Source organism: Filicampus tigris, chromosome 8 (assembly GCF_054856515.1).
Source record: "Filicampus tigris isolate MCC_2025a chromosome 8, RoL_Ftig_1.0, whole genome shotgun sequence".
In the NCBI taxonomy this organism is placed as follows: Eukaryota; Metazoa; Chordata; class Actinopteri; order Syngnathiformes; family Syngnathidae; genus Filicampus; species Filicampus tigris.
In genome coordinates this window covers 12754709-12771402 of record NC_141224.1, presented here as the reverse complement: position 1 = coordinate 12771402, position 16694 = coordinate 12754709, and the positions used below count along the sequence as shown (strand labels likewise).

Genomic DNA, 16694 nt, shown 5'->3' with positions numbered 1-16694 from the left:
CGGTCCTCGAGAACTAAAGTTTGACACCTGTGCAACAGCTCAGAGACCTGCCAAACTATCGAACCTATTAAAAATAATTACATACAACAACACAGCAAAACAGTGACGGTACTCAATTTTAATTAGCTAAAGTTAGGAAAATAAGACTTTAACATGAAATGAATGCTTTCAGGATTCACACAAACAAAAATAAACAGTATTTGTCATCTTCGTGGTCCAACGCTGCCCCCTGGCTGCCAGCCTCTATACTTCATGCTGGTGTTTGGTTGGCATCTGAGCAAGGAGTCCCCCATATCAATGTCCTTGGCTTCATCATAGATTGTAGTTATATGGAAGCTTCTTCTGGCCTTTTTACCAGGATGTAAGAGTAGCTTCTCACCATGATAGCTGTCGAATAAACAGCACATCACATTGAGTACAATGCCTAATAAACAAGAAAAACATGAATCTGTTTCTATTTTGAAACTTACCCAAACCCCCGTTTGCAGTGTGGATGTTTGCCTTCGTTCTCCAAGGCGTCAGAAATCCCAACTTGACTGCTTCCCAATCCTTCACCGTCCTTCCAGCCTTGCTTCTCCATCACGCGGCGACCGAAGCCCTAAACAAACAAAGAAATGACTAAAATAAGTAAAATTCGACTATAAACAAGTGGGTACGTATTGTAGATTAATTTCATACTTTCGTGAACCTCTCAAAACTCCCAATGGCCTGATTGTGTGAAGATCCATCTTCAAGACCATCCCTGAGCCGTTTCTCAAGTCGCATCCGGACGTAGTCCCGGGCGTCCATGTCACCTCCGTCTGGAAAAAAGATGAAACCAGTTTAAAGGGAAGTCAACCGAAACATTTTTTTTCAAAAAAATGTTCTATGCATGCCCACTATTTGAAATAAGGCATTCTGATTAATATTGCGTTTGTGGAATATGAGTTAAGCAGCAGAATCCACCTGTTTTTAGCCATCTCAGAGGGCGGACATTTTGTCACATCTGCATACTATCACAATTACTCAGGGCTCAGGTAACGACCAATCACAGCTCACTTGTTTTCTAAAGCTGAGCCATGATTGCTCATTATCTGAGCCCTGACTAACTGTGATGTCATTTTCAGTCGACAGAAATGGCAAAATGGCTGCCCCCTGAGATGGCTAAAAAGGGTGGATTTTGCTGCTAAACTCGTATTCCACAAACGCAATATTAAACGGATTACCTTTTCAACTAGTGGCCCTGCATAGAATTTATTCTTGGAAAAAAATGTCTGGGTTGACTTCTTTAAGAAATGATGTCTCGAGGTTAAATACATCTTGCGATTACTTACGTGACTAACATGAAAAACAAATTAAGTCAAGCAATCCAAAGTACCTTTATCATAGTAGACGCTCATGTCAACGTCCCAGTCATCTGCTGTTTGCTCATCAAAATCTGTAAAAAGGTGAACAGAATGAGACAAAAGTGATTAGTCTTTTTTTACTTGAACAAAGAGCTTCATGTCTGGTGGTACCTTGACTTACAAGTATAATTTGTTCCGGGGTCACATTCATAACTCACATATCTAATCATTTTTCCCCCTTAAAATGCATGGAAATGCTACTCATCTGTTCGAGCCACCGCAAAACCCCCCTCCCCAAAAAATGTAAGATGTTTTTCATAATAACAATTTACAGTACTGTACTTTATAAAAACATGCAGTAGCAACATATTTACAGGGAATTAAAAAAAATAAACAATTATTGCGTCATGATTTCATGCATTAATTTATTAGGCATTGACTATCTGATGTTTGTGTCCTGGCCACCAGAGGGCATTATAATAAAGACATGATACAACACAGGATTGATGATGAAACGGAAGACTGTCAAAAAAAAAAAAAGTACCATAGGTTGTTTTTTTTTGATGAGGATAAAGAAAATATGCCTATTAGTATTGTTTAATTGTGTGTCTGCATGTGGTGGTAGTAGGGGTGCAATGAAAACCGATTTGAATCGCAAAATCAGTTTTGATTGAAAAGCTGAGAGAGCATCGAATGGAAGCAAATCTAATCGTTCCACTTTAAAATGAAAAATTATGGATTCGTATTACACCCCACCCATGTATCGAGATACCTACTGAATCGTTTTTTTATTGGAGGGATGCACACACCTAGCTCCTACCACTTGTGTTCAAAAAAATGGTTCATAACGACCGCAACATCAATGCAAGTTCCATTAGCCAATCTATGGTGTTTACTATTGTGTTAGCATGAGCCTAGTGGACTTTGATGTGGCAAAGTTAGGTGAAATACATGTGTAATTATCTTTGTTTTATATTTAGTTTGACGGCAAATTTTTACTGGTGTTGGCAATAAACAGCTTGAAGTTAGCACTTAGCCTATTATTTCAAGATTTGTTTATTATCTCCCAAACTGCTGCTTGTCGCTAAGTTTGCTGCCACAATCTAAGCGCTCATATCTCAGCGTTTTTGCTCGCAACAACGCAAAAATAATTGGTTCATGTCAAAAAAGTTGTAGTTTGGGTTGCTCTTATGTCAAGATGCCACAGTAAAATCACTTTTGTGCTTACCTCCTTCTTCTTCCTGCCAGTACTGGGCATCAGTGTAGAACACTAAGCCCGAGCCGCCTTTTTCCCACTTCAACTCAATTTCTTCTTCAAATAGCCTTTCTTTGCTTCGCTCTTGGCTCGTAACATCATTATGCAATGCTTCATGACGCTCCCACTCCTCGCAGCAGTCATCATCCTGCAACCAGAAACGAGATTAGTGGTGAACTGGAATGCAATCTGGATCAGCTCAGCATAAGATATTTCATTAAACATTATAGTTTGTTTCCAACATGTAGATAGCCTTTTCAAATCAGAGGAAACTTGATACGAGCATATAAACATTTGAACAGGTTGTTGTATTGCTGTAAGATGTGGAATCTGGATGAATCACAACTTCCAACCCTAAACACTACATTTTCAAATCAGATGTTTAACAGAGATTGGTTTGAAATCAAACCTAATAATAAAAAAATCCCTGAAACAACCTCGAAGAAAAAAAGTCACAGGTTGTCAAGTCCGGACTCCCTACTACCCATACAATGGCCCAAGTGGGCATTTGTTCATTCATCAACGTCAACAGCAAAATGTGGAAAATGGAAATAAACATTTGAATTTTTCCCAAATATTGCTGCCAGACTTCATAAGTATCTCTGCATGGCTTACAAAGCTACTGCGGTACAAGAAAGCTATTTCAGTCAAGTGAAGTGGTACTGGTGTCGTAGTATCGGAGCATTTTCATGAGTACAAACATACAGTATCGGCACCGATACTTGCCTTGGTAATGGCGAATCCCAAATTGTAGCAGTGCCCAACGGTAGGATGACACATTTATAGACATAATGTCAGTATGGTGGGGCAGCTGTGAGAACATTTAACACTCGACTAGTGTTAAAAGCATTGTCGCTCAAATAGTATACACACTGGTCTGACGTCGTGATCTAATTAGCTGAATGGGGAATACTGTGTGGGATCCATCCATCAATCAACTTTCTATTCTGCTTGTCCTCACTAGGTTGACTTTTCCTCTTCAATTAACCTAGCATGCATGTTTTTGGAATGTGGGAGAAAGACAGAGAAAACCCACATGGGGAGTACATGCACACTCCCAAAAAGGAAGGCAGGAGCTGTGATTCAACCCCGAACATGAGAGCTGTGAAGCCGACATGCAAACCACTAGTCCATTGATCCACATTGTTCCAAATTGTTAATTATAACAAATTGGAAGTTGACCAGCCTTGCAAAACAGACTTCAGAGTTTTCAATGTACTTCATCGTAATGAAAAGGATGCATTTAAAATTCAGTACACTTGATAAATACTGAAGTCTTAAGCTTACATCATCTGCATTTGACTGCACACCCTCCTCCTCTTCTTCTTCTTCTTGTGGATCATCATTCTCAGTTGTCTCGCAGCAGTTATCCTGCTGTCTCCGCACTGACGTTCGAGCGGCCAAAGTGCCCGGCCCTGATATCTCATGGCCAGCGGCTGTTAAAACAGTCTCTTCTGTGGCCGGTAGCGTGCAAGTGTCATGGTACTGGAAAGGCACATTGCCATAGCGACGGTTAGAGCCCGTCTTTGGGAACGTGAGGCCCAGTTTGCGGATGAGGCGGGGAGGCAGCCGGCACGACTGGATGAGCTGTAGGAAAACTTTAACTGACGTGCCTACATTGCCATTCTGCATCAGAGCGGGTGGATTGAGTTCTGATAAGGTCTTCAGGTCGGACAGGGTGAAGTGTTCGGTTTGAGATATCCGGTGTCGATGCTCAAACCTCGTTTTATACGGGAACTGATTGTCATCTGGGGAAAAAAAATGCTAGTCAGTTGATTTCAATAAAATGTGGTACCTAATACAGTTCTCGCAAAATGCTCAGTTTTAATTAACACTGTGAGAAATGTATATACCAGCTGGTACAGTAAATTAATGTAAATATAAATTAATAAGTATTACAAACAGCTCCCAGTAAGACGAAGTGCAGTTCATATATGAATATATTTTATGCCGTTATATACTTCACACTACATTTCAACACGAACCAACGGATTGCTTAGTTTTAATAATACTAATTTACCATTGTGTTGTGAAACCTTCACTCTTTTAATGACGCATCTTCTGGACAGCCAGTTGCCCTTGGAGTCGATCCAGTGGTTGCCTGCGTACATCCTGACGAATCTGTCAGCGTGCTCGCTGTGAACTGAGACGACACAACAGCAAGTTTTGGCCGCCTGCTTCGTCTTTTTGCTGTTGTTGTCATGAGCCGCTGCTGGTGCTAGGTCGCTACCGGACGACTTATCGCCGTCCTCCTCGCTGTCTCCGCACGTTTGAGACTCCCGGTGTACCTCTGGTCGGTGGCGGTAATGAAAACAAATGAAGCCGCCGCTCTCTATGAACTGACTGAAATAATTCCGGAGGTCCGCCGAATGGAAAGCGGCGGGAATGTTGCTAATTACTAAAAAGACGCCTTGAATGTCCGCCATGTTTTTCTTAAACATTTTTTTACAACCATGAATTGACGACACTTCCGTGTTGGGTCTGGTAACCGGATATGACGCAATAAAAATGTGATTGACCATATTTGGGTCAGAAGTTTTTCACTGTTGTTTCACTGCAGGACTTTTCGCAGAGAGTACTCACAAGTGCTTCACATACATAAAAACGTGAAAATTCCAAATTTGAAAAAAATACTTTTTAAAAAAAATGCGGGGGGGGGTTCTGGTAATATGTACATCCATGGGTGCCAAACTGTGAATAACACCCTGTGGCAGGGATCAACTGTAGTTTTATGTTGTTCTTGATCAAGATGCTTTGTTCCTTCCTTGAATGGTAAATTTTATGCAAGAGATACCTTTGCACTGGAAAAAAAAAAACAATATGTGATGTATTTTGTCCATGTTTAAAATGTGATTTTTGTCATACGTCTGGTAGGAAGTGCATGGTCTTATGTATGTTTCTACCAGGTGGTGGTCTCCACGGTCCTTCCTGGTGGTGCCTTGAGGGGGTCTATAAATGCCCCTGCCTAACATGCATGCTTTAGGATTGTGGGAGGTAGCTGACATACCTGGAAAAAAACACACACACACAAACCACAAACAGAACATGCAAACTCCACATGGGAAGGCCAGAGGCAAGATTCAAACCCTGAATCTCAGAACTTTGAGGCAGACGTGGTAACCACTCTTTCACCATTCTGCCCAGAAATGTTAAATACATAACAGAAAACAATTAAACAATTAAGAGCTGAGCCCACCCCTTCCAATTGGAGTCAGCAAAGGCCCGATTGGCAGATGTTTGAAAGATTATTCTATTTGATCCTGTGGTGTTGGCCCGTGGTGTGTTAAAGACGGATTTTTCTGCCTCAATCTGCTCGGAAAACGCTTGGGCATGAATTTGGAACCACAATGTAGTTACTAGATAACCAACAGTTGGCCCAGCTTCTATTACCTCTACCACTGCTACCCCCACTGCTTACTACCACAACAGACTGTTTGAGGGTGGAGATATGGTTATGTGTGTCATGTACTGTTTTGGACATCTTGAGTCATTGCTGTTTTTTCCCCATCATATGTGGGAGCCCCTCACGTTTTTAAAATGAGTTAAGATGCGAAAAAAAACACCACTTAATGCTCCTTTTTATTTTTCACACAAGGGAGGCCACAGGCCCTCTTTGATTCTCTTTCAAACGTTCTTTAGAAATGTTGGCACATGCATAAGAGAAAAAAATAAAACCCACATTACAGCTTTGCCTTTATAAAGATAATACTCTGTTTTTAATGACACTGTCAGCAAGAGGTTAATTCAACAAAACATGCTCATTATTGGTGATGCCTATTTATAACTACACAACATTATACTTTGAGTAGTGTGTAATTTTTGGGTTAAGGAGCAAAAGATCTAGTGACAATGTTCAACATTTTGGAAATTGTAAACCTTCATTTAAAAACAATACAGTACCAATTAAATAACGTTTTGTTGAAAGTTTTTTTTTTCTTGTATTTACTTTTCTTTCTGTCTTTCCAACAGATGACCAAGGAATCTATTCTATCAGAGTTCATTAACCCAGAGGCTAACGCTGTGCTTGGCCTTCACCTTAGCGTTTATCGGTGTGTTTTGATAGTAATAGGCAGTAAAACTGTACTCATGTGTCTGGACCCTGACATCACTACAGAACATTTACACCACATTACGCTATTCCTGTGCATTAGTCACAACTGCCATACCTTCGAGAAGCCTAAATCTAACTATAGTTGTTAAACATGTCCAACATATTTAAAATTCACAACTTGCACCAAAACCAATTTGAATGGTGAGACTTTTTCAGTAAATGCAAGTACAAGTGAAAGTGGTTTTACTTATCATTTAGTGACCACAAAAAGTAATATTAATTTGTTATACAAAAAAACCCGCTTGTGGAAATAATTATGTCAACCTGCACACAGAAATAATGGACATTGAAACCAACACAATAAAAACAATTGTTTTTGATGATTGGAATAATTGGATTTCAATTTGCAAATATATTATTCTACCTCACGCTACAAACACAAAGGCCCAAAAATGAATTAATAGTGTGGGATAAAAATGAAAAGTCAAATAAAAACCAGAACAAAAAAAGACATGATTTTATTTAAGGAGGCCTGCTTCCAGAAAAATACACAATACCTTTTTTCAGGTCAATTAAAAATGAAAACATATTATACAAATTCATCAAATACATAGGAAAAAACAAATACTTTTCAGACGGTCAATTCCTATCCAATTTCTATATTAAAAATCATCTTGATATTTTCTTATCTAATAATCAAATTTCTTGGAATGGTGAATTTGTTGTTTTTTTTGGTTCACTGTAAGCTATTATCATTAAATATTATAAATTATTGTAACTATTACATAATCCAAATTCTAAACAATAAAATCCTGAAATATTTCACTCTGAATGGTAAATCTATATATGAGTTTCATGACAGTATTTATTTTTTTCCCTTACGATTTAGTAATATTAAGATGTACCCGTATGTTAATCAAATGAATGAATTCACTATTTGGAAAATTTATTAAAATCCATTTAACCATTGGGACAATGCACAACTAATTATAGGTACTGTATATGCTAACATTTATGGTAAGTCAATCCTAACTATTATAATTACTATTGAACTATTTTTTATAGGATGACTCAAAAAGCATTTGCCTTCTAAGAATGTCATTACTAAGAGAATGTGATCCCCCCCATTCCAGAATAGTAATGACTCCGCTGGGGGAGAATGACTCCCCTTTGCCTTACTGACCTAGAGGGGATGGAGCCGTGCAAATGACCCTTTATGTCACAACAGTAGGCCAAGGTGAAGTGTCAACTACTAGACATGGCGTTCACATCATGGTGCACATACAAGAGTTCATTGACCCGAGAAAAGTAGGAAACCCTATTACTCCTATGAAAAACAATATCCTGTGCATTAATAACTACAATATGTATTAGATTGTATTATTTTTGCCTCACTTCTTGTTTGGTGTAACTTAATTGAGATATTACTTGGAAAGCCAGTGCCGGCCATTGTGTCATGCCAATGCCAATGAATATATTCACTTCCTTAATCACATTGATTTCAGCAGTTGCTCCACTTATAGAACGAAGGACATTTTTATTTAAACTTTACAGTCAGGGAGCAGATAAGCGTCTGTCCTCCGTGTCCGTCTCTGCCTGCTCCTAACGTCTATAAACAAGAGTCTTATCACAGGCATTTACAATTGTCAGCGTGCTTCATCAAGCCGGATGGCTGCAGAGGGTATTGTCGGGCATTTCAAGCACAAACACATTGAGGACAACATTGTATCTTGTTTTACACTTCAATTGACAGGCTTTTGTTACGAACTGTGGCACTCTTTGTGGACGCACAAAATTTCAAATTAATTGTCTAAGGCTGATATGATTACTCAAGATTGTTCAGACATTTTCTTTGAAGGAATGATTGAAGAGGCTAATGAAGTCAAACAAACAGGTGAGGCGGATGGTATTTAGTCTTTTAATCACACTTATTAACAGCATGAACTGACCTTGACTCCAAAAGCATTACTACTCCAATTTCACATTAGTTTCGGGTTTATTTTCACACACAGCCCTACGCCCCTGTTTTTTTGGGGTTTTTTTTTGTAATCTGAGATTTTAAACAGTGATTAGTTGAAAGAAAAGTGGGGCATTAGTGAGAAATATATGATCCTCCCTCCCTCCAGCCCATCCATCCATCCATTATCCATACCCCTTATCCTCACAAGAGTCGCGGTGGAGCGGTGACTCTACTCTGAGCACCTCCCAAATGTCTGAGCTCCGCACCCTCTCTGTTAAGGAGGGTGGACACTCTGCGGTGGAAACTCATTTTGGCCACTTACATCCATCATCTTGTTTTTGCAGTCATGATGCACAGCTCGCGACCTGAGAAAAGGGTGGAGAGAGCATAGATTGACCTTTAAATTGAGAGCTTCGTCTTTCAGCTCATTTCCCTCCTCACCACTACGGATCAAATGCAGAGTCTGCATCACTGCAGACACTGTGACAATCCCTCTGTCGCCCACCCTCTATTCTTTCTTCACTTGTGAACAAAACCCCGAGATATTGGAACTGGCCACCCCTTGTCATTTTCTGGCCCCCGCCACACCTAGGGGAAGATTTTGATACTGTGATTTTTCTGCCATTTTTACATGGATGCAGTATTCTTAGATACTGTATTTAGAAGAAGAATAAATATAAAGAACATCTGAATGCAAAGTCTAAAAGAACCGGTTGTATGAAAAGAAAGGGAAAAAACTGAATAGATTCTTACAAGTTCTTAAAACTTACTCAATTTTATTACGTCAAGTGGTTGCACAAAAAATATCATTTGGACTCAGATACTATTCATCAACTTAAAAATGTGTTTGAACCCAGAGGATTTTATTTCGTGCAACCACTTTAGGAAATAAAATTCAACAAAAACTTTTTTCAGTGTATGGGATAGTACACAAAAGCAAAGCAACAGAAAAGAAAGGTATTATCTAGTAATTCAGCAAAACTTTGCATTTAGCTTCGACTTGTTCCTGCTTCATAAAGAGTGTGACGGGCATTTTTCTGGATATGTGTGAATATTATTTTGTAAAACCGTGACCGTGGATACTATGAAAAAAAATGAAGCACGTACGCCCACATAAGTTGCACGGCCACCCCTCACTGATGTGTTCCCCGCGTGGAAGAGAGTCAAACCCCTCTTAAGAAGACTGATACCAGAGCCCAAGTTACGTGTCCAGCTCGACTTTATCTAGTCTGAACCTTTCAACCTCCCACAACATTCCGGCTTCTTCCCCGCCACAGAGGTGAAATTTCACGACCCTAGAACGAACCTTTGTAGCCGCTCCACAGGGGGGCCCCGGTGACCCTCATCCAGACAAGGGAAAATGAATTCCAATAATTGTATTCGTCATAGAGGATTTGACGGGTTGCTTTGTCTGGTCCCTCACCTAGGACCTGTTTGCCTGAGGTGACTCTGCCCGAGGCTTAAAGAAACACGACGTAGGATCATTGGAACACCCAAACCCCTTCACCATGATAAGGTGACAGCTCAGGGAGAAGGAAACATAAAATGAGTCATTGCAATTGAGCTGTTTGTTTATTTGTGACAATAATAAAGTAATCTTCTTATCGCCGTCAAGCCTCCGTGCCAGGCACAGCAAAGATAACAATATGGTCTTACCTTAAATAAATGACAACCTGGAACACAGAGAGCATAAACTGAAATTCCTTAGATTTCACTGAGTTATTTCACCCTGCAGAACAGAACAGGTGTGCCATTAACATGAGGGGTGCCTGATAGGTTTACGATTAATCATAGGTGCTACATGAGTTGTATAACGTATTATACTACATGTAGTGTGTACAATTTCAAAAAGAATACGACTGTGAAGAGGAAATTATGACATTTCAATAAAGAGGTACCAGGTGGAGTTTTCAGCTTCGAGTAAAATCAAGAAATTACTCAATGTAACTTTATTCATAACAAGTAATCAATTTATAAATTGCAGACGATTTGGGATTTGTTCAAATTCCCAAAGTTGGTATGGTAACATGATGTAATCATTCAAGCGGTGTCATAAAAAGGACATTGGATTACAAATGGATTTTAAAATACAGAAAAGCATTGTGTTGCCAACATTGTTGTACATCAGGGGTCTCAAACTGAACGTATGCGGGGGTCACTGGAGATAGAGTCTGGGCGTGTCTAAGCAGTGTCAAGTATTCCATAAAAAAAGAGTATCAAGTATTCAATCTTCTCAATTTTTATTAGTAAAAGTTCAGAACATGAACGGTTCTTCAGAATGTGAACAAGAGTAACCTGGTTCTCTCTCTCATCTCCCTGTTGATTTGCATACTCCTCAGCATGTCTAGTTGAGCATATGACGTCTGATTTCTTGAGCACCGCAACGTTTTCTGTGAATTCAAGACATGTCGGGGTAAATCTGTGCTAAAAAAAAAAAACAAAAAAAACCACACATTCCATTTCCTGTTTTTCTTGAAATCCGCTGTTGTCGTGGCAATGTTTCTCTTCATGGCAGGTTTTCAAAAAGACATGACTGGGACTGGCTGACAGGATACCTTTTCCTCCCACTTTTCCTTCCATTGCAACAAACGTCGGAGGCCAAACTAACATTAAACTTTGATGTCAAGTAGGGGACCGCAAAATATCGGCGTGTGGGCTGCAAATGGCCAACAGGCGGTTTGAGACCACTGCTCTATAACTAATGCTCCAGAGAATATTTGAGTGTGTAGTGCTTGCGAAATTTAATATAGCACCTGTTATTTAAAAAAAATGAGAATAGCTGATCCAGTGTCATGAAGTCCCCATTTACGCACTTTTTTAAATAATAGAAAATAATAATTCATCACAAATTATTTTTGCAGACTCTCAAGCTACAGTTCTCTGACCTAGTTTTATAAATACTGGTGAACACATCCATAGTGTGTCCACGGTTGCCAAATCCCAATTGTACTAGTGCCTATCCCAAACTTTATTGTGCTAATGCACACACCCATTTTACATTAGAAAAATGTCATAAAAAGTATGCATAGTGAAAGTCTCAATTTACTCACAAATTGACTTAGTGTGATACCCGGGCCTGTTTAATTGAACACAAAGCTGAGATAATCGCAGTCACACTATTGTGCCCACAGCCCCCTGGTCCATAACGGCCTATCCAAAAAAAAAAACAAGCTGAGACGCAAAACAATCACTGAGCCATTGCGCTGACAAAATTATATGATTATGATTTCAAATAAAACAAATTTGGCAAGGGAGCTAGGTTTGTTGGTCTCAGAGGTTTTGCTTCAACTATTACAAAAATGTTCCGATGACATCATCCTGAGTACTTCACTTCTGGGTCAGTGCCCCACTGCTCCGTGTTGGCCTCTTCAGCTGCGGCCAAGTATGAGCTGGCAGTGTGTGGGGACCCATCAGAGCTGGGCCTGATTACCTTCGGAGTCCTTGGTAGCTTGGTACGGCCTGGGTTAATGACACAGAGCCCAAGATAAGGCCTAGCCCTCTTGATATCCAGACGTTACTCCACCAGCTCCTTTTCATTGAGAAAAGCTTATCAGTTTCCCAGGGTTATACCACCAGTCACCTGGCAGAGCACATGGCTGTTTTTCACAGAGAGCGTATTGACAAGTCAAGGTCCACTTTGGTAACCTTATAAATACAGACGTGGCGGAGGCGAGAGCGCCTCACTCCAGAAAAGCCTCTCCACTATGGATAAGCGATGCCAGTGCAGCAGCGACAGACTGTTGAATCCTATCCTCTTCAACATTCTCAATCGACTAGATAACAGCAGCCCGAGTCCACACAATTTTAATTCAATACCTCATCGATGCAACTGCGAGCTACGGCGAACGGTGTGCTTAAAAAGACCATCGGACATTTGCGAGGAAGCCTCATCAGTTCTGGTCAAAACAGTCCATTTCATGAAGAACCTACCTGCTTTCAAGCAGCTTCCGCCTCATGACCAGTTCATACTCCTCAAAAACTGTTGGGTGCCGCTCTTCATCCTGGGCCTGGCGCAGGAGCGCGTGGACTTTGAGGTGGCCGACGTACCGGCCGACAGCATGCTGAAGAAGATTCTTCTGCGGCGTGAGGCGGGAACTGAGGTGGAGAGGGAGCAGCCAACCATGGCCGGGGTCAGCAAACTCAAGTCCTGTCTCAGAAAGTTCTGGAGCTTAGATTTGAGTCCAAAGGAGTATGCGTACCTTAAAGGGATAACGATATTTAACCCAGGTATGTGCAAATCAGATGCAACGTGCGTTTTCTTCACTATGTCTTTAAAAGCTGACTCTCAGTGTCTTTGCACGCAACAGACATCCCAGATCTGAAGGCGTCGCTGTTCATCGAGGCCTTGCAACAAGAGGCGCAGCACGCCCTGAGCGAGGTGGTCCAGCTACTCCATCCCAGGCGGCAGGAACGTTTCGCCCGCATCCTCCTCACGGCATCTATGCTGCAAAGCATCACACCCAGTCTAATCACTGAACTCTTATTTCGGCCTGTCATTGGCCAAGCTGACCTGTTGGAGCTTCTGGTGGACATGCTCTTCTGCAGGTAGAAGACACCTTGGTCGGACGGACTAAAACCACATTTTTTCCACTTGAATGTAAGCAATTCCTAAACGACAGAGCCTGTGTGGATCATCTGCATTCAACTGCTGATGAAGAACACTGCTCATTTTTCGCATTTTCTTAAATGGAAAGACAGCGGGAACTGTTTCATCTGCAGAGCGACTTTGTTGTCCACGATTACAAAAAGATGTCTTAATGTCCTGCCGTTTGTTATGTTAGCTCTGTTGTAAATACTTTTGCTTTTTGTATTTTCCATAACAATTCAAATAAATCTATTTTTGTACATGAACTCTATCTTTGTCTTTTCAAGTTTGTTTTAAAGTGCAGTATAATTACCCGGTAAGTATGAATGAATCTATTTTGAAGCTTTTTGCAATTACATTTTCCATCCTCAAAGACATGTAGAGGCAGCCTCCCTGCACAACTCAATAAAATCACAGTTTATTTTGGGGAAAACATCCGTATGCATCAAAGTATGCAAATAATATACTGTATCATAAAGATCAGGCACTACAAAGGTTAGAAACTATTTACTTAATAATATCTAAGCGTTTTAAGGAGCATTATCCAAACATTGCATGATATACAAGTAATCGCAGTGAATCTCAATAAATCATATCAAAGTGCATTTATTTCAGCAGTTCAGTCCAAAAGTTAGTCATATATTAGTGTCACTACACACACAGTGAAATGTTTCATTTTGTTTCTTTATTTTTTTAAATTTATTAAACATATAAACAGATAACAGAGAAAAAAAAACATTAGTAGGAGTAAGAGGATTTCAGATTTAAGAGAAAAACAATAACACAAAAGAAAAAGAAAAAACAAATGTTTATCATTAAGCACTGCCACATTATGTTCAAAAGGAGTAGGAAGACATACAGAACTTATCTAGTCCTATCCCTTGGTCTTAGGTGTATTTTGACTTTCAAGTTTTCCTTTCATATTAATACAATAATAAGTCATTGATGTAGAATGTCCCAAGAGCAGAAAAGTAAAATGTCAATATATAAACCTACTCATATATGCAACTGCACTTACACTTTTGCGTACATATGCCTTCATACAGTACATGCAATATATAGGCACATCTATCATTGTGCTCTTATACACATTGTTGTCCGTTCTCAATATTTCATTACATTACAATCAATCTGACATATTTCAAAAATTATGGAGCGATTTACGGGCTTATAACTGATTTATATAGCTTTTTTTGTACTTCACTTTTGAATCTGTTTTTGAACACAGGAAATGATTCACACCGTTTCAATCAAACAGTTCCGAAATTATTCCACAAATGAAGACCTCTTACGGAAACACACCTTTGTTTAATGTTCTTTCTTGTTTTGGATTTGTTGTAGAGACTTGTACCCCTTAAGTAATCGCAACTCTCTCTGGTTTCGAACATCTTTTGTGTCTTGTGGCAGAGCAGGTTATTGTGTACTTTGTACATTATTTGTGCTATTTTAAACGCAACCAGGTCATATACGGTAATTTCACAGTGTTTAATTTGATAAAAAAAATGCATTTGTTGGTTCAGTATATTTTAATCGAGTAATAATTTTAATTGCGCTTTTTTGTAGTTTGAAAATAGGCAGAGTATTGGTTTTATATGCGTTTTCCTATATTTCCACACAATAGGTCAGGTATGGTACTAATAATGAACAATATAACCTGTATATCATTAGTACTTGTTATTTTTATTATTATTATTTTATTTTACACAGTTTTGATGATAACATGCTGAGGAAAATCCTAACCATCTCAAGATACTAGAATTATTACATGACAAACCACAATATTTTTTGAACTGAAACACTCTGTAACATGTAGCTTCACTTTTTGAATTAAACCACTGAAATAAATGAACTTATCTTCAATATTCCAATGTATTAAGATGCCACTCAGCTTGACTATACTCGTGGACACAAGTTGTTTTGAAACATTTGCGTTCCATGTCGCGGGTGTCGCTTCAAAAAGACAACAATGGATATCGTACCTGCTACAACTATAAAGGGACAGAGATGACTAGACGATGCATTTAATTTTATTGCTAAAACGATCTGGAAAGTGGCGGCTAAGGGGGAACGTGGGTGAGTAGCTTCTTTTTACACATACGCCGCTGCCAAACTAGTTTGCTTTGCAGCAGCAACGAGCTGCGTGGTGCAAACTCTCCTCTGTGGGAAACTGTATGTCATCGCAACATGTGAGATGGACCGATCAGAGCAGCAACAATTCCTGATATGTGCGTGGCATGTGTTGCAGACCTGTCTCCAACAGCACAATTGCGTAGGTCATGTGAATCAATGCGGCAGTTGTCACTCCCGCCGATGTGGGAGTAGAAAAAAAGCCAAAAAAGAAGCCGTTCACTGTGTAAACTGAGATGAAATTTGGCCGCCTCCCGACCACGTCACACGCATGAGGGCCGATTAGTGGGCCAGACTAAAATCCACTTCCGGCCATGCTTAGTCCAGCCCTTTTCTTAAATTTGTCAGCCCCCACCCCCCGCCCCAAAGATGGGCATCCGGCCCGGGAAGGACTGCCCAGTAGGGGTGTAACGGTTTTTGTATTCTTCCCGAACCGTCTTGGTACGGGCTTCACGGTTCGGTGCACGCAGTTACACGCCGAATACGTCTGATGGGGAAAAAAGAAAAGTCAACGCCCGAGACCGCCACATTTGTTGTTGAGAAGAAATAGATCAAAACAAATGTTGAAGAAAAATGGCGAGTGCAGGAGAAAGCATGGCGTTGGAGGAGGCCGTCTGCATGTCATACGCTTGTATAGTGTGTTGTATATATAGTATAATCAGCCGGGAACATTTCGGCTTCGTACGGCGGCGATGGAGTGCAGGGCTGCGAGCGGTGGAGTGAACAAGAACCGTGTGTCGGCGTTGTTGGACCTCTGTTTGATATGTTGCAGGTAACACTTCAAACATGCTATGAACAACCCTAATGCGCAGGTTTTTATTCTATTTTGTCTTTTTATAACAGGGAAGGTTTATAGCAAATTGAATTGTAACTTGCGCTCTGTTAAAACAAAAACAAAAACAAAACAAAAAACTAGTCTTATGCATTTGAGACTTATTGCTGTACCAAACCCTTACTGAACCGTGACCCCCATACCGAGGTACGTACCCAACCGTGACTTTGTGAACCGTTACACCCCTACTGCCCAGCTCTGGTAATTTCATTAATAAGAATTAACAGTCCTTTTTTTTCCCTTGCTTGTGTCATTTCCATTTCCAATTTGGTCTTTTAAACTTCTGCTCACACTCACCGTCACATTTACAAAGTTACAGAATAGCACACAAGTTGTTCCATTTATGGTGAGTCTTGTAGAATTATCGTATTTGTCTCTCTCTAGTGGATGCAAGTGGAAATGACCCGTCGATAAGATAAAAGTTGAGGACTTCTCACTTGATACTGTACTTGATAGGAACCGTGTACTCTTATTACTGATGTGCAAGTGACACGTAACTAAATGCGCTCCACGTCATATTTTGTCAAGAGCCTGGTTTTGTGGTTAGAGCATGCCTGTG

The 16694-nt window shown here is 40.1% G+C and overlaps 2 protein-coding genes across 2 annotated transcripts; one reads left to right on the top strand and one right to left on the bottom strand.

Moving 5' to 3' along the window:
• Window positions 1-103: 103 nt before the first annotated feature.
• gpatch3 (G patch domain containing 3) lies at window positions 104-5048 on the bottom strand. Its single transcript, XM_086039373.1, has 7 exons — window positions 4601-5048; window positions 3868-4328; window positions 2554-2728; window positions 1358-1417; window positions 679-800; window positions 471-598; window positions 104-387 (listed from the first exon to the last, which is right to left on the bottom strand). Exons 1-7 carry the CDS (start codon window positions 5019-5021, stop codon window positions 204-206), a joined length of 1551 nt encoding a protein of 516 aa, XP_085895499.1. The 5' UTR covers window positions 5022-5048; the 3' UTR covers window positions 104-203.
• Window positions 5049-12272: 7224 nt separating this feature from the next.
• Window positions 12273-13362, top strand: nr0b2a (nuclear receptor subfamily 0, group B, member 2a). The gene is made up of 2 exons (XM_086038930.1): window positions 12273-12818; window positions 12899-13362. The coding sequence occupies exons 1-2, from the start codon at window positions 12296-12298 to the stop codon at window positions 13138-13140; spliced, it is 765 nt and encodes a 254-aa protein (XP_085895056.1). The 5' UTR covers window positions 12273-12295; the 3' UTR covers window positions 13141-13362.
• The last annotated feature ends 3332 nt before the right edge of the window (window positions 13363-16694 follow it).

Coding starts and splice junctions, on each gene's coding strand:
- gpatch3 (XM_086039373.1), bottom strand. CDS start 5,021: ATGTTTAAGAAAAACATGGCGGACATTCAAGGCGTCTTTTTAGTAATT. Junction 1,418..2,553: donor CTGGCAGGAAGAAGAAGGAG/GTAAGCACAAAA, acceptor ACCTTTTTACAG/ATTTTGATGAGCAAACAGCA. Junction 599..678: donor GTTTTGAGAGGTTCACGAAA/GTATGAAATTAA, acceptor TTGTTTGTTTAG/GGCTTCGGTCGCCGCGTGAT.
- nr0b2a (XM_086038930.1), top strand. CDS start 12,296: ATGGATAAGCGATGCCAGTGCAGCAGCGACAGACTGTTGAATCCTATC. Junction 12,819..12,898: donor GATAACGATATTTAACCCAG/GTATGTGCAAAT, acceptor TGCACGCAACAG/ACATCCCAGATCTGAAGGCG.